General features: G+C 39.1%; 1 protein-coding gene across 2 annotated transcripts in view; it reads left to right on the plus strand.

Moving 5' to 3' along the window:
• The window catches only part of rnpep (arginyl aminopeptidase (aminopeptidase B)), a 42,111-nt gene that overhangs the window by 19,014 nt on the left and 7,344 nt on the right, over window positions 1–15,753 (plus strand). For both annotated transcript variants that reach the window (XM_060845461.1, XM_060845460.1), the window contains exons 5-9: window positions 1,023–1,258; window positions 2,041–2,154; window positions 3,879–3,991; window positions 10,547–10,655; window positions 13,162–13,386. In XM_060845461.1, the coding sequence (XP_060701444.1) occupies window positions 1,023–1,258; window positions 2,041–2,154; window positions 3,879–3,991; window positions 10,547–10,655; window positions 13,162–13,386 (797 nt within the window). The remainder of the gene's footprint in view (window positions 1–1,022; window positions 1,259–2,040; window positions 2,155–3,878; window positions 3,992–10,546; window positions 10,656–13,161; window positions 13,387–15,753) is intronic.

Genomic DNA, 15,753 nt, shown 5'->3' on the forward strand with positions numbered 1-15,753 from the left:
ACTTGTTGGGCCGAAGGGCCTGTTTCCACACTGTAAGTCTAATCTAATTTGATTGCTCGTGGCTCTCGGCCTGTATGTTGTTTAGCCGCACAAAATCTAGCAGCCAAATTTAAAATATATACACATTTGCTAGAAGATAAAACTTTCAACCAGAGTGTCTGTTGTGTCTTTTAAAGGGACGTCCAAAAGATTGCACGTCATTTCTCAGATTGAGTGATAGGTTACAGAGTGAACTGTCTGTTTGTTACGCAAGTTCTTTTGTTTTTGCAGCTGTACTGAGCTAGCTTCTGGGAATTGCTCTCCACTGAGGTGTGGTTTTCAAAAATCTTTTGTTTTTGTTCTTTTGAAATCAAGGGAGTAGCAAGATTCGTGAATAGATTCCAGAAAGCCAAGATGAAACTGCAGATTGCAGTATAGAAAGTGAAAGATAAATTCTGGAGATGCTGAAAGTCTGAAATAAAAATAAAATGATAAAAATACTCAGCTGCGTTAATGAGTTCTGATAAAAGGTCAATCATCTGAAATGTTGAATCTATTTTTTCTTTCCATCAATGCTGCCTGAATTTGAGGTTTATCAAGCTTCTATTTTTATTCTACTGTGGAAAATAAACTCGAGTAACTGAACTGATTTATCAACTGGCAATAGCCTGGATTTTTGCGGATCCCATTTTTGTAACGTGTGAGCTATAGTATAGGGTAAGAAACTTAATGGAGAAAGTCACAGGATGCGCCCATCGAGACCGATTGCAAGCTGCAGAATACAGCTCTGTCCCAGCCTAATTTCATCAATTCTTCCAGAGGTTACATATTCTGATACAGATCCATTCTTTCATCCAGCTACAGTGACCATCTCAAGTCTTCATTTGCAGAACTAATTTACGATTCATGTTGAATGCCATTGTTGGTGAGGAGAAGATGAGTATTGGGACATGATATAGTGAGAAAATCACGTGTGGATCCATTTGGGGGATGTTTTTATATGTTTAAAATAAATAACCCCAAGTTTCTTGTAATATTCTAAGGTATGATCTTCTCTTCATGCCTCCGTCTTTCCCATTTGGTGGGATGGAGAATCCCTGTCTTACGTTTGTTACTCCATGTCTGTTGGCTGGAGATCGTTCATTGGCTGATGTCATCATCCATGAGATTTCTCACAGCTGGTTTGGCAATCTTGTAACAAATGCCAACTGGGGAGATTTCTGGCTTAATGAAGGCTTTACAATGTACGCTCAGCGGAGAATTTCAACAGAACTTTATGGTATGTCTTTTAAGAGTGTACATTAGTGATTTAGAATTTCAGTCTTCCAATTGTGATTTCTAAAAATGTGATAATGCTTATTATTCATCTTCGTGCCATTTGGGTATACTGCTCAAGTGAGGTATTGAGCCTAGTACTACTTTTTTAAGAGTTTTTAAAATACATTTATTTATTTCATATGATTTAAAATGTAAATGCTTAAGTGTCACCTAATTTTGATTTTGGGGTTAAAACACTTTTTCTAACGGAGCCAATGAAGGGAATTGTTTCTTCTCCTAATATTTATAATGGAGATTTTCTGATATGATGAGTTGTCAAGTTGAATAGACTCATGGTAAGGAACTGACGAGAAGTTAATCACATCTCATTTTGGGAAGTTGTTGAAAGGGTTTGCTTTCTATGAAGTACAGCAGATCATAAGGTGTCTAATCAAACAGCATGTGAACAAATTGTACATGCATCTTTGTTCATATTTTTATGAAGTGGAAGGGCCTAAAGAAAAGGGAGATTTTTTAAAAACAGATTCATTGGTCTTTAAAGGTGGGGTCTAACTAGTTATGAGTATTCTCATTGTCCCTGGCTGTGGCACTCCAGGAGAGTATGAGGGAAAGTTTGGTTATCTCTGAAAGATTGTTGTCTATTCCTAGTTTTGCTCTTTAAACCTAAATCCAGCCCCTGTCAAACTGCTGTCAATTCTATCCAATTTTATTTGCACATAGGCACTGTTGCATGATGTTACAGGTATTGTTAGTAGGTTAATCTCTGTACATTTTATTTCTCAGGTGCGGCATATACTTGTCTTGAGGCTGCTACAGGGAGAGCCTTGCTTCGTCAACATATGGATAACACAGGGGAGGACCATCCACTCAACAAACTGAAGGTCAAAATTGAACCAGGTGAGAGTTTAGCCTTTAGATCTACACAAAAACAAAGTGCTAAAGCAACTCCATTGGTCTGGCAACATTTATGGAAAGTAAAATAGAAGTAACTTTTTAACCCAAAAGACTGTTCTGCAGAACTGAATCAACCTACATGAATTTAATGAATAAAAAAAAGCTTTGTTTAGATTCATTTAGTGAATCCTGATAGAGACTTAATTTCAAAAATCTTTCTAATTAATAGAGCCTGCTCTATAATTTTTATGATTATTAGTGCACCAGAATCAAGTGAATATTTCAATGAAGTGAACAGAAATGAATGGTTGAAAACATTTTGCAATTGTTGCTTTGTTTAGATTCACATTTTGTATAGTTCTTATATAGAAGACATTGATTTGCTCACCTCAATTTCTCTGCTTCCCTCATCTATTCTAAGCTAGCTTTCTCCCAAGATTTGCTGTATTCTATTCTTTCCGATCTACCCCTCATTTGGTGCACTGACCTGTAACTTGTAGAGGTTACGCATCAACTCTCCAACACTTTCTCTGACCTGGGCCATGAGCCCACCACTGAACATTGTGCCATTGTTTCTAGGATTGTCACTGAACTTTTCTCCTCAGTGATCTTTGCTGCACAGCTTACCACCTTGCAGTTCCCTCAGCCTCTTCTGGCCCACTTCTACCAACATAATGCCATAGCATGCCCACTGTTTCAACTTGTTCCCTCAACACTGAACTTACCTCTTCCTATTCTAGGTTTTTTTTTGTCATTTTGTTCAGTCTCTTCTAACTTCCATTTCATTCTTCTGATACTTTTGCATCAGTTTCACAGTTTCCAGTTTCCTGACCCCAGGCACCACCTCTTCACCATGGATGTGCAACCCCTCTACACCTCCATCCCTCACCAGGACAATCTGCAGGCTGTCTTTTAGCTTCTTAAATGGAAGTCTGAACAATCCTAATCCATCTTCAACCTTCTCCGCATTGCTGAGCTTGTTCTTTTTTGAACAGTTTCTTTAATTCGTCTCGTTTTCTCCAAATATAGGTGTGACTTGGTACACATATGGACCTTTTGGCACTCCTATCTTTCTTTGTGCAGAGGGGTTTGTGGAACACCTCTGCTTCCAGTTCCTCTTGGGTGTCAATCCATATACTCCAAGAGATCAGTGACTATATTCGCCCTTCCTGCTCTTGTATAGATCTGGAAACATTTTATCAATTTTGCTTTGAATTTCATCCTTTATTTCTCTCACGTGAGAGTCTTACCTTCCCTTCCTTGACTTCTCTATCTCAGTTTCCAGGGATAGACTGCTAACGTTCATTACAATTGTGGCACATCTCAATTACATTTTGTTGCATTCTGCTATATCCCATTTTCCCATTTTTTTCATCTGAAACTAAAGTGCCAAGACTACTGAGTAATTGATACTGTAAAGAAGAATGAAAAATAGGCAGACATAAATTTATATAGGGCCTTTCAAACTTTTGAGCCTGCCAAAGTATTTAAAAACAATGGCAAACTTGTTGAATTGCAATTACTCTGATAATGTTAGAGAAAAAAGTGATATTTAGTGCACTAAGTTTAGATGGTCCACCTAACCTTTGCTTCCAAATTTTGCAGATTTCTTCACACTCAGATGTGAGCTCATTAGTATAGGAAATTTATTTTTCTTTAATTGTAATTAAATTAATTTGTTGTTTCATTCATAACTGCTGAATTCATTTCATTGTAACTTATTTTAGGCATTGATCCTGATGACACATATAATGAAACTCCGTATGAGAAGGGCTATTGTTTCGTGTCATATTTGGCTCACCTTGTGGGTGATCAGAACAAATTTGATGCATTCCTTCGGGTAAGAACCCTTTACTAAGTCTTTCACTAATAATGATATTTATTTAGTTTTATGATAAACTGGCCTATTTTAGGTAAACCTTATGGGACTTAGACATGAAGTTCTGGCTGTACTCCAAAACTTCGTTTATTTTACGTTCACTCTTCTCAAGCTTAGCTGAAGCCATAGAGTTGGCTTACACACTCTTTTTATCTACTTTTATTGCAAAAGGTAACCTCCATTGACCAGTTTTGTTTTGGGCTTTCAAGTAGATGTTTGGCTTGTGCTCTGTGCTAAAGACTGCTTCTATACTCCAACAAAGCAGGATCTGACCTTATACCTGCAGGTGAAAATGTGTTGCTGGTTAAAGCACAGCAGGTTAGGCAACATCCAAGGAATAGGAAATTCGACGTTTCGGGCATAAGCCCTTCATCAGGAATGATGAAGGGCTTATGCCCGAAACGTCGAATTTCCTATTCCTTGGATGCTGCCTAACCTGCTGTGCTTTAACCAGCAACACATTTTCAGCTGTGATCTCCAACATCTGCAGACCTCACTTTTTACCCTTATACCTGCAGGGCCAATTTTGCAGAAACTCTTAGCTAATGCAAATAACTTACTTGATTTGAGAAAAGCCATTGAATTATGTCCTGACCTCATGATTGAGAAATAATAAACACTTTATAATTGAAAGCATAAATTATATAACAGTTTAATGAAAATTTGTCATAAGCAGTAACACCAACTTTCACTTGAAGTTTCATTAATTCATTTGTTGTTGGTAAACCTGGGATGGAGGCTTTGGTATTTTTATATAAATGGCTACCTTTAACAGCCCCTGGAAGTCTCTGGAATGTCTCCAATCCAAATTACAGTACCGATTGGCAAACTGGGAGAATGCCACCTGGCATCACTTACTGTGTCCTTTCAAATTGATACTTGGAACATAGGAAACAAAAAGCTGCTCCTGTTGCTGAATTGTTTATCATATTAACATAATGCTTCTCCCATCCAGTCTTTATGACTTCCACAAACTTTGTAATAGATGTATCTGTGGGATAAAAATAATGCCCTTAGTTGACATATCAAATAACTTGTGTATGTTACTCTCAGGGATAGACAGATTTGTAGTAACAAAGTCTAGTTATCTGAAACTTCATCTCATATGTTTTAAATGTGAAAAGTATTGTACAACAGGGAAAACTATCTTCTCTTCCAGTGAAAACGTATAATTGAATAGTATGTAGGATGCCGTTACATCACACACATTTAAGTGTAATGTTAGTCATTCCTGATGCTTTTTGGAACAGGTTAAGGAATTTTGTTTTTGGAATTGCAGTAGGTAAACAGATGTATTCACGTATAGAATGACTTAGAGAAACAAATTGTTGAAGAGTTACGTTAAACTGTTCAGTTTAATAGTGGCAGTCCGGGGATCAAGTATAGAAGACCACTAGAAATCTTGCAGAACACAAGATGAACTGCAACTGAAAGAAATAAGCAATGAAAACACAAAAAGTTCTTTACACACAAATTAATCTTCAAGTTAAACTGCTAACATGGGAGATCCAAGATGGCGGCGACTCAGCAAGTCTGAGTTTACAGTGCTCTTCCCAAAACCTGGGTAAAGTGAGTTACTCACCCCCACCATACTTACCAAACCACCCAAAAAAATTTTCTAACCTTAATTAGCTGCTTACTATTATATTTAAGCAGTTTAATATTAAGTGGATAATGAGTAAACCAAAGGGACCCCGCAGCTCTCAGAAAACAAAGACCCCTCCCCCACCCTCCTCTCCTCCTCCGGCTGCAGCTGATGTAAAAACAGGCCTTGAAGAGATGATTGCCAGGCTGGAAACGACACTCATCAATTTCATCGCAGAATCCCGACAGAGATGGAACTCATTCGAAGAAAAGCTACAAAAGCACAGCCAGGCTATTGAGGAACTGCAGGGCCGAGTGGAGGGGGCGGAGCTAAAGGCCACAACCTCTGAGGCTGCAGCACAAACAGCTGCAGAACAGGTACGAGCTCTGGAGCAGAGAGTCAGGGCCTTTGAAATCTACATGGATGACCTGGTTAATAGAAATCGGAGAAAGAATATCCGTCTTCTGGGCCTCCCTGAACAAGATGAGAAGGGACAGTTAGCAGTATTTCTGGAGCGATGGCTGCCCCAGCTTTTAAACCTGGGGGCTGAAACTGACCGGGTAAGGGTGGAGTGGGCCTACCGGGTCGCAGTACGCGGATCTGGCCCAAACCAGCGCCCACGCCCGGTCCTGTTCCGGCTGCAGAGTTATAGGGAGAGGCAGATACTCCTGGATGCCTCCAGAAATCTTGGAAAGGATCCTAAAGCCATGATCCATGAAGGATCCAAGATTATGTTATTTCAGGACTTCTCCCCGGCTTTGGCACGAAGGAGGAAGGCGTTTGATGAGGTGAAGAAATGTCTAAGGAACTTAAATATTCAATACACCTTACGCTACCCAGCGACGTTATGCTTTAACCACGAAGGATCCGAGTATAATTTTAGATCACCAGAAGAGGCTAAGGAACTTTTAGACTCGTTTAAATAAATCGTAAGAGACAATTTATGTTGGCTTGCCTCTTCCACACTCTGTGGGGAGAAATGGATACTTTACTCTACTTTACTTTTGCTTCTGGGAGCAGGGTTGTCTTCCTTTGCTATTTTATGTTATTATACTTAACTGTAATTTGTTGGAGTTGTAATTTTATAGTTATGTGTGTTTGTACGTGGCATTGATGCTATCAGATATACTCAGGTATGGGTGGGGCGCTCACTGTTAACTCTAGCTCGGTATTATATCTAAATCCTATTAAGGAGGGCCCGGGTCAAGGGTGGGACACTGTTTGGGAGAGGATATGGTGGACCTTTAGAAAGGAAGTAAGGCCTCCTGAGAACAAGGGGGAGGATCTCCATTCAAACATGTTTTATTTTTTTTGTTCTTATTGTTTGGAAATAGTTTCTTTTTTATTATACTGTTATGAGTGTATTAGAGAACATTTTCTCTTGTTTGAAGGATGTAAGTGACTCAACTATACACTCTGGATAATTGTGGATTAGATTAGTAGTTAACTGAGTTTCATTGTTTTTCTTTCTTCTTTAGTATCATTCCTTTGAATTTTGATGATTATATATTTAAGATCTATTTTTATATTAATGTTTGTGCTTGAAAGTTCTGTTTATTTTTGTAAATCTGTCAAAATATTAAATTTCTAATAAAAATATCTTTTAAAAAAAAACTGCTAACATGGATAAGCCCCTTATTCCTTCAACCATTCTTTTCAAGAAAAGGCATTTGTTTTGATTGTTAGTCTGTCAGACATGATTATGTACATACTGACAATTTTTCAAAAAGCATGAAGATGATCATGTCATTGAGTTTAGAAAATTATAGAGTTGAAACTTAGACATTTTTCACGTTTTACTTGCATCTGATTCACTGTACTTGTTGCATATATTTTCTGACTAAAAGCAAGCAACCTTACTTTCAGCATTCTGTCCTGATGGGTAGTTAGAGTTTTCATGAATATTATTCCAATTTTTAATCAAAACTCAAGGATAAAGGAAGATTAGAGATGGTCTATAAATACTAGTTTTGTCAGTGATTTTAGATTAGATTAGATTCCCTACAGTGTGGAAACAGGCCCTTCGGCCCAACAAGTCCACACCGACCTTCCGAAGAGCAACCCACCCAGACCCATTCCCCTATATTTACCCCTTCACCTAACACTACGGGCAATTTAGCATGGCCAATTCACCTGACCTGCGTATCTTTGGACTGTGGGAGGAAACTGGAGCACCCGGAGGAAACCCACGCAGACACGGGGAGAATGTGCAAACTCCATACAAACAGTTGCCCGAGGTGCGAATTGAACCCAGGTCTCTGGCGCTGTGAGGCAGCAGTGCTAATCACTGTGCCATTTCATTTTCATTCCAAGAACATAGTTTGAGTGCTTTATTTCTCAAAGTAGGCAGACTTTTATTGAAAATCCCTATTTACAATGATGTAAACAATCTTGGTCAAGGTTTTTCATTGCATCCCAAGTAATGGGTTTCTTCCTTTTTATTTCCTTTCATCAATCTCCTTTTCCTTGCTTCCCCCACTCACTGCAAATTAATTTTTGATATCTCAGTCTATAGATACAAGGTGTTCCTTGGATGGCAATTATTTGGAGGACAGTTTTCCAGTTAATTAAAGGATAAAATATCAGCTTGGCTCAGTCCTGACCTCTGACAGTGGAATATTGTGAATTCTAAGGCCAGTCTTGTAGCTGAGTATAATTTAGTAACATACACTAGTAAATTGTTACACGCCCTTATGATGAAGTAATCAATCAAGTCTTATTCTGTCTGGTTTAACGACTCATGTGGACATTAAATCCTATTGTACTGTTCAAAGAAGAGCACAAAATGCGGCATTATTCTGAGGGACTTGTCCCTCAAACATCTACCAAACACAAAATTAAGTCATTCATTGAGAGTCATGGAATTCTAAATGGCAATGTTGCATCTCTATAGATGCGGCCAGACCTGCATTTCTTCAGCATTTTTCTTTTCCAAACACTGCAGTATTTTGCCTTTTTAACTAGTCATTCATAGAACATAGTACAGCACAGAACAGGCCCTCCAGCCCACGATGTTGTGCCGACCACTGATCCTCCTGTATGCACCCTGAAATTTCTGTGACCATATGCATGTCCAGCAGTCTCTTAAGTGTCCCCAATGACCTTGCTTCCACAACTGCTGCTGGCAACGCATTCCATGCTCTCTCAACTCTATGTAAAGAATCCGTGTCTGACATCCCCTCTATATTTTCCTCCAACCAGCTTAAAACTATGCCCTGGGAAATAGTCTCTGGCTATTGACTCTATCTATGCCCCTCATTATCTTGTATACCTCAATTAGGTCCCCTTTCCTCCTCCTTTTCTCCAATGAAAAAAGTCCGAGCTCAGTTAACCTCTCTTCATAAGATAAGCCCTTCAGTCCAGGGCAGCATCCTGGTAAACCTCCTCTGAACCCTCTCCAAAGCATTCACATCTTTCCTCTAATAGGGCGACCAGAACTGGACGCAGTATTCCAAGTGCGGTCTAACCAAAGTTTTATAGAGCTGCAACAAGATCTCATGACTCTTAAACTCAGTCCCCCTGTTAATGAAAGCCAAAACACCATAGGCTTTCTTAACAACCCTGTCCACTTGGGTGGCCATTTTAAGGGATCTATGTACCTGCACACCAAGATCCCTCTATTCCTCCACACTGCCAAGAATCCTATCCTTACTCCTGTACTCAGCTTTCAAATTCGACCTTCCAAAATGCATCACCTCGCATTTATCCAGGTTGAACTCCGTCTGCCACCTCTCAGCCCATCTCTGCATCCTGTCAATGTCCTGCTGCAGCCTACAACAGCCCTCTATACTGTCAATGACACCTCCAACCTTTGTGTCGTCTGCAAACTTGCTGACCCATCCTTCAATCCCCTCATCAAAGTCATTAATAAAAATTAGAAACAATAGAGGCCCAAGGATAGAGCCCTGTGGAACACCACTCACCACTGACTTCGAGGCAGAATATTTTCCTTCTACTACCACTTGCTGTCTTCTGTTGGCCAGCCAATTCTGTATCCAGACAGCTAAGTTCCCCTGTATCCCATTCCTCCTGACCTTCTGAATGAGCCTACCATGGGGAACCTTATCAAGTGCCTTGCTGAAGTCCATGTACACCACATCCACAGCTCGACCCTCATCAACTATTCTAGTCACATCCTCAAAGAACTCGATAAGGTTTGTGAGGCATGACCTGCCCCTCACAAAGCCATGTTGACTGTATTTAATCAAGCTATGCTCTTCCAGATGGTCATAAATCCTATCCCTTTCTAGCATCCTTTCTAACACCTTGCAGACGACAGACGTGAGACTTACTGGTCTGTAAATTCACTCACCTCTCCTTACAAAGCTTTTTCTCCCCCTCTTGCTACGTTTTCCATTTATCCAAACCTGGAAGGACCTTTATTGAGTATACTTTGTAAGTTGCTTCCAAGGCCAAATAGAAATATGACAAAGTATTCATTTATGGTGTCAGATGTGCAGAGTAATGTGGATTAAGTTCTGTGGCGATTAGTTACTATGAGAAAGATGTGCCAAAATGTACTTGGCTGAGGTTTTTTGAATCAGAGAAACACATGATGTAACCAGTAACTTGGACACAAGCACTTCACCGTGGGATTCATATTTGTCCAGTATCTGACTGCATTTTTAAAAAAAATAAACGTTTTTATTCTTTCCAAGACTGTGTTTTGGTGCCCAACCCCTAATTGCCCTCAAGTAGGTTGTGGTGAATGCATTCTTGATAAGCTGAAGTCTGTCTGGTGCAGGTGCACAGCTGTTAGGATGGAGAGCTCCAGGATTTTGTTGTGAAGGAAGAACAATATAGATCTGAAGATGTGGCTTGGAGAGGAACTTAAAATTCGTTATGTTCTTACTGCTTGCTATTTGGTTTTTGGCATTTGTTTTCACTTGAATAAACTCTTATATCCTTAATACTCTCATGTTTGGTTGCAGGCTTATGTGAACAAATTTAAGTTTCAAAGTATTGTAGCTGAGGATACTTTGGATTTCTATTTAAGCTATTTCCCAGAGCTCAAGGAAAAGAATATTGAAAAAATACCAGGTAATGCTCTTTTATTACATTTACACCTAATTTGAGGGAGGAATGCTTTTGGCATTATAGTGCTCTTATTCAGAAATTTATCTTTTTCATGTCACTAATGGCTTGGGGTAGCTGTTTATTATGGTTTTCCAACATGTCTGTATGATACTTATATAGATATTCTTATTATAATAGTGGATCCTTGATAAGATTTTAGTGCATTTAAAGTATTGATATCCTCAGATCTGAGGGTGGTTCATTTTAAGCTTTCCTGATGCTGCCTAATTTCTTCATCATTGGTAATTCCAAGGTACATAAGCAATCTACTCCACATCACTGCTTGTTAAAAACATAGAAATTGAAGATAGAACAAACGTCAATAAAGTCTTCTACTTATTGCAGTTATGTTGCATTTTATTCATCTTTGGGACCTCTATATTTAATAAGTATTAAAATATTAGGTAGGCCATTTTGCATCAAAGACTCCATTCTCCGGTTGTGTCCATGGCAACCAGCATCAATATTTATTCTCAGCAACATTTACAAATGTATCAGGGACAATGTTCTGCATCAGTAATAATCAACCAATCAGTTCTGAAACTTTGTAGCCCACAGACCACCGAGTTGGGCAAAAGACAACACAGGCTGCTTATCAGTCTTCTCTCACCCACTTTACATTGATAGAAACAAACAAATTAGGAGCAGGAGCAGGCCTTCAGCATTTAAGCCTCATCTACTATTTAATGAGATTTGCCCGATATGATTGAAGCCTCAACTCTACTTGTTTGTCTACCCATTATACCTTTTGACTCACTTACTAACAACAATCTATCTTACTGTACACTAAGAATATTCAATGACCCTGTATCCACTGCTTTCTGGAAAAGAGAATTCCACAGATAATAACTCTTCAGAAGTTTTTTTCTCTCCCACAAGGGGAAAAGTCCTCTTAGCCTCCAGCCTGCCAAGTCCCATCAGGATCTTGCATGTTTCAATAAGATCACCTCTCATTCTTCTAAACTCCAATGGAAACTGGCTAAACCTGTACATTCTTTCCTTATAACCACTTCAACTTAGGATTCAATCTAATACACATTCTCCATAATTGCATTTAAAGTAGTTCCTTGTTCCTCAAGGAAGGAAATTATAACTGTACACAACACATTAAATTTGGTCTCAGGACTGCCCTGTACAACTATAGCAAAACTTTCCTACTTTTATGCTCTTCCATAACCCTGCTACAACCTCCTGATTAATTGATCCCATCTTTTCCCATTAACAGGTGTTAAACTAAATGACCTGTAGCTTCCACCTTTGTGTCTCCCTCCTTTTTGGGAAAATAAGAAATGTAACTCCATCTGATTGAGACCTTTCCAGAATATAGGGAACCTTGGAGAATGCATTTAAATCAACAACCATTTCTGTTATCCATGACTGGTCTGTATTGGTGTTTATTGCATGGCATATGCAATGTACTTGGAATCTCCTTACCTGCTTACACAACTGTCACACTCAGTCTGGCTTTGGACATACTGTAACCTCCATTTCTTCTTTACATTTGATCTAAGCTACAGTAAGGTCATTTCCCCGATGGGAATCTTATCTGTCAAATTCAGTGCTTATTGAGGAAATGAAAGATAGTTCAGCCCATTTCACTGTTAATTTGGTGAGCAAATTTGGCATCTTATGTGGAAGACCTTTTTTTTTGATAATGCCTTACTATTGTCAGGGGACTATGACCTAGTTCACTACCTTAATGGTTTATGTAAAATCACTACAGTGAGCAGTGATTTTTCTTTCCTCTATAAGTCGGCTTGCAATTTTATACCAAACTGAGTGACTACAGGAATGTGTTTTTGACGTAGATCTTGCTTATGGTTAAGTACTTTGAAAGTTTCATTAATATGAGAAAAGATCAGTCTGTTTGAAGCATTAGCATCTTTCTCAGTTTGTGCACAAAGTCCCCCAATTTGTCTGAGCTCATGTATTTGTTTTGTGTGTTAGCTGATGAGACCAGCACTACAGTAAATGCATTAAGATTGTGGATACGGAGCCTGTTAGGACTTTACTGTGATCACTGATTGTCAGAGCCAAATTATCTCTCACTCACTGGTCTTAGGCAATTTTCAGAAAAACACTTAATACTGATTAACACATCCTAAGAATGTGTCCTACATCTAATGCAAACGTTTGCAGAAACCAGGGTTGCACTGAAGGGAGTTCAAGTTTAAACATTTTTTTTACACTGATAATGCTGAGCAATTTCATCAAAAAAAAACACAAATGAGTGTAAGTTCCAAGATATTATATCACCATATATTTCCACTTAAAAATATTTTAATTGAGGGATCAAAATAAGTACCTTCTCATCCAGATCACTGTGAATATCAAAAATTAGCATTTGAGTCACAATGAGGCCACAGAATCGCAAAGTACTTAACCTTAAGACAAGGGCTAGGAATGTTTGCTTTGAATTGAATATTCTCTGTTTTGGCTGCTGAACAGACTTATTTTCTTTTGATTTTAGGGTTTGAATTTGACTGCTGGTTGAACACTCCTGGATGGCCACCTTACCTACCAGACCTTTCATCTGGTGATACTCTGATGACACCTGCAGAAGACTTAGCAACTCTGTGGCTAGCTGCAGATCTGAATATGCATGCGATCAAAGCCATTGATATGTCATCATGGAAAACATACCAGATTGTGTACTTCCTTGATAAACTCTTGGAAAAATCACCTTTACCCCAAGGTAATATTTCATGATTATATCTGTCATGTAACAAAGCTTAATTTCCTTGTTACTTAGAGCAACACATGAGCCATAAACAGACATTTAGACTGGGGCCATTTTACCATTAAACTCCTGAAAGAACATATTTTGAGTCTTTAAATTTGTGTATGAATAATTTTGTTTAAGCAATGAATTAAACACAGTGCTCACCTAAAGTGTTACGATCCAGCTGGTGATCTTTCAAAAGAAATCAAGTATCCTGACTTCAATCAATTACACCACAACATTTCATTGGACGTCAGTTTACATCCTGCCCTCCCCAGAAATCTCTTGTTGAATAAGTAAATATTAAAAATATTTAATTTTATAGGGACCACCCTAAAGTATGTCACTGTCCTATGGAAAATGTCTATGACAGCTATTCTCAGGTAAAATATTCACCTCTTCTGTCCAGATTGTGGATAGTCAGGCCCCTTTCTGCTTGGTTATTTTCCTACAATTCCAAGCTAATCTGGTTGCTTTGTCTGCACCGAGGTGCTGCAAGATATGTTTTAAGTTTTTCCAACTTTTGTTCCCCTCCACATTCAAACTAAGATTAAGAATGACTTGCTTTCAAATAATGAGTTTCTGTTTTACTCTGTTGGGTGTGTGTCTGTCATATGTTTTAACTAATTACTCCGAGTTGCAGTCCACACTGCAATCGAAGTACACTCAGCAAGCACCAAGATAGATTGAAATCAGTGTATCTCCTTACCTTTCACCTGGCTCCATGTGGCATATCCTGATCTGGGCTGTTTGGATTTACAATTTTCTTTTGATCTGATGAAGCAAGTGAGTTTTACAACTTCTCAGATTTCACTTAAGTGCTTTTAAAGTAATTTAGCTTTACCTCCTAAACACAATCTTTGAACTGCACTTCATGCAAACACAGCAGATTTTTTATACTCAGTTCTATAAAAAGCAAAGAAGTCCACTGCTATTTCATACCCCTCTCTCCTGACCATTTTAACTTGCAATCTGGAAGTTATATTCCTAAAACATTCAAACTACGAGAGATTTACAATATTATTCCTACCCAGAGTCGTCACCTTGACCCTATATCTGTAACCTTCCCATTGCTAATTCACTTAACCTACACTGGTCAATTTAGCATGGCCAATCCACCTAATTTGCATATGGTTGGACTGTGGGAGAAAACCAGAGCGCTTGGCAGAAAGCCACGGGGAGAATGTGCAGCATGGTGGCTTAGTGGTTAGCACTGCTGCTCACAGCACCAGGGACCCAGGTTCGATTGCAGCTTCAGGCAACTGTGTGGAGTTTGCACATTCTCCCTGTGTCTGCATGGGTTTTGTCTGGGTGCTCCAGTTTCGTTCCATGGTCCAAAATTGTGCAGGTTAGGTAATTGGTTATGCTAAATTGGCCTTCGTGTTTAGGGATGTGTAGGCTAGGTACATTTAGTTAGGGGAAATGTAGAGTAATAGGATAAGCAAATGGGTCTGGGTTGGATACTCTTCAGAGGGTGAGTGTGCACTTGCTGGGCCAAATGACCTGTTTCCACTCTGTAGGGATTCTATTCTATGATGTGCAAACTCCGTACAGACAGTCGCCTGAGGGTGAAATCGAACCAGTGTTAATCACTGAGCCGCCCATTAAACATTTGATCTCGGAGTTGAAAATGATACATCATTCAACCTCTCGAGCTTGTTCTGCTGTTCGAGACTGATCAAATTTTTAGAATTATTACTTGGGTTAGCAAATACTAATTTCTGTAAGCAAACCACACAATTCTTAATGCAAAGGCAAGTATGATCTTGAGCATTGCATAAGTTCTAAACCTAAGGATCAATTCATAGTGAAGGTTAAAGGTAAAAATGATCTGTGGTTTTGCCCTCTTTAGCACAATGGTAGACTGTTACCTCAGGTTGTGCATTCAAGTCCACTTCGGATGTTTAAGCCTGTGGTCTGGATGGTTCATGCATTGACTGAATAAACATTTGACAATGCTCTTAATACGCTTGAACAAAGTACAATACAGCACAGGAACAGGCCCTTCGGCCTGCCAAATCTGCGCTGATACAATTTTCCCTTCCACACTGAAACTGTCATTACTTATAGGATCCATATCCCTCTATTCCCTTCCTATTCATATATCCGTCCAGGGCCACCTTGAAAGCTGCTATTGTATCTGCTTCCATCGCCACCTCTGACAGTATGTTCCAGGCACTCCCCGTCCTTTGTATGAAAACATTGCTTTGTACATCTCTCAAACACCCCCCCCGCCCCCCTCCCCCCACCGCCCCCGACCTCTCTACCTTAGGAAAATGCCTCATATTTTCCATTCGATCCATGCCATTCACAATCTTTTAAATTTCTATCAGGTCAACC

The sequence above is a fragment of the Hemiscyllium ocellatum genome, chromosome 26 (genome assembly GCF_020745735.1).
Source record: "Hemiscyllium ocellatum isolate sHemOce1 chromosome 26, sHemOce1.pat.X.cur, whole genome shotgun sequence".
Lineage (NCBI taxonomy): Eukaryota > Metazoa > Chordata > Chondrichthyes > Orectolobiformes > Hemiscylliidae > Hemiscyllium > Hemiscyllium ocellatum.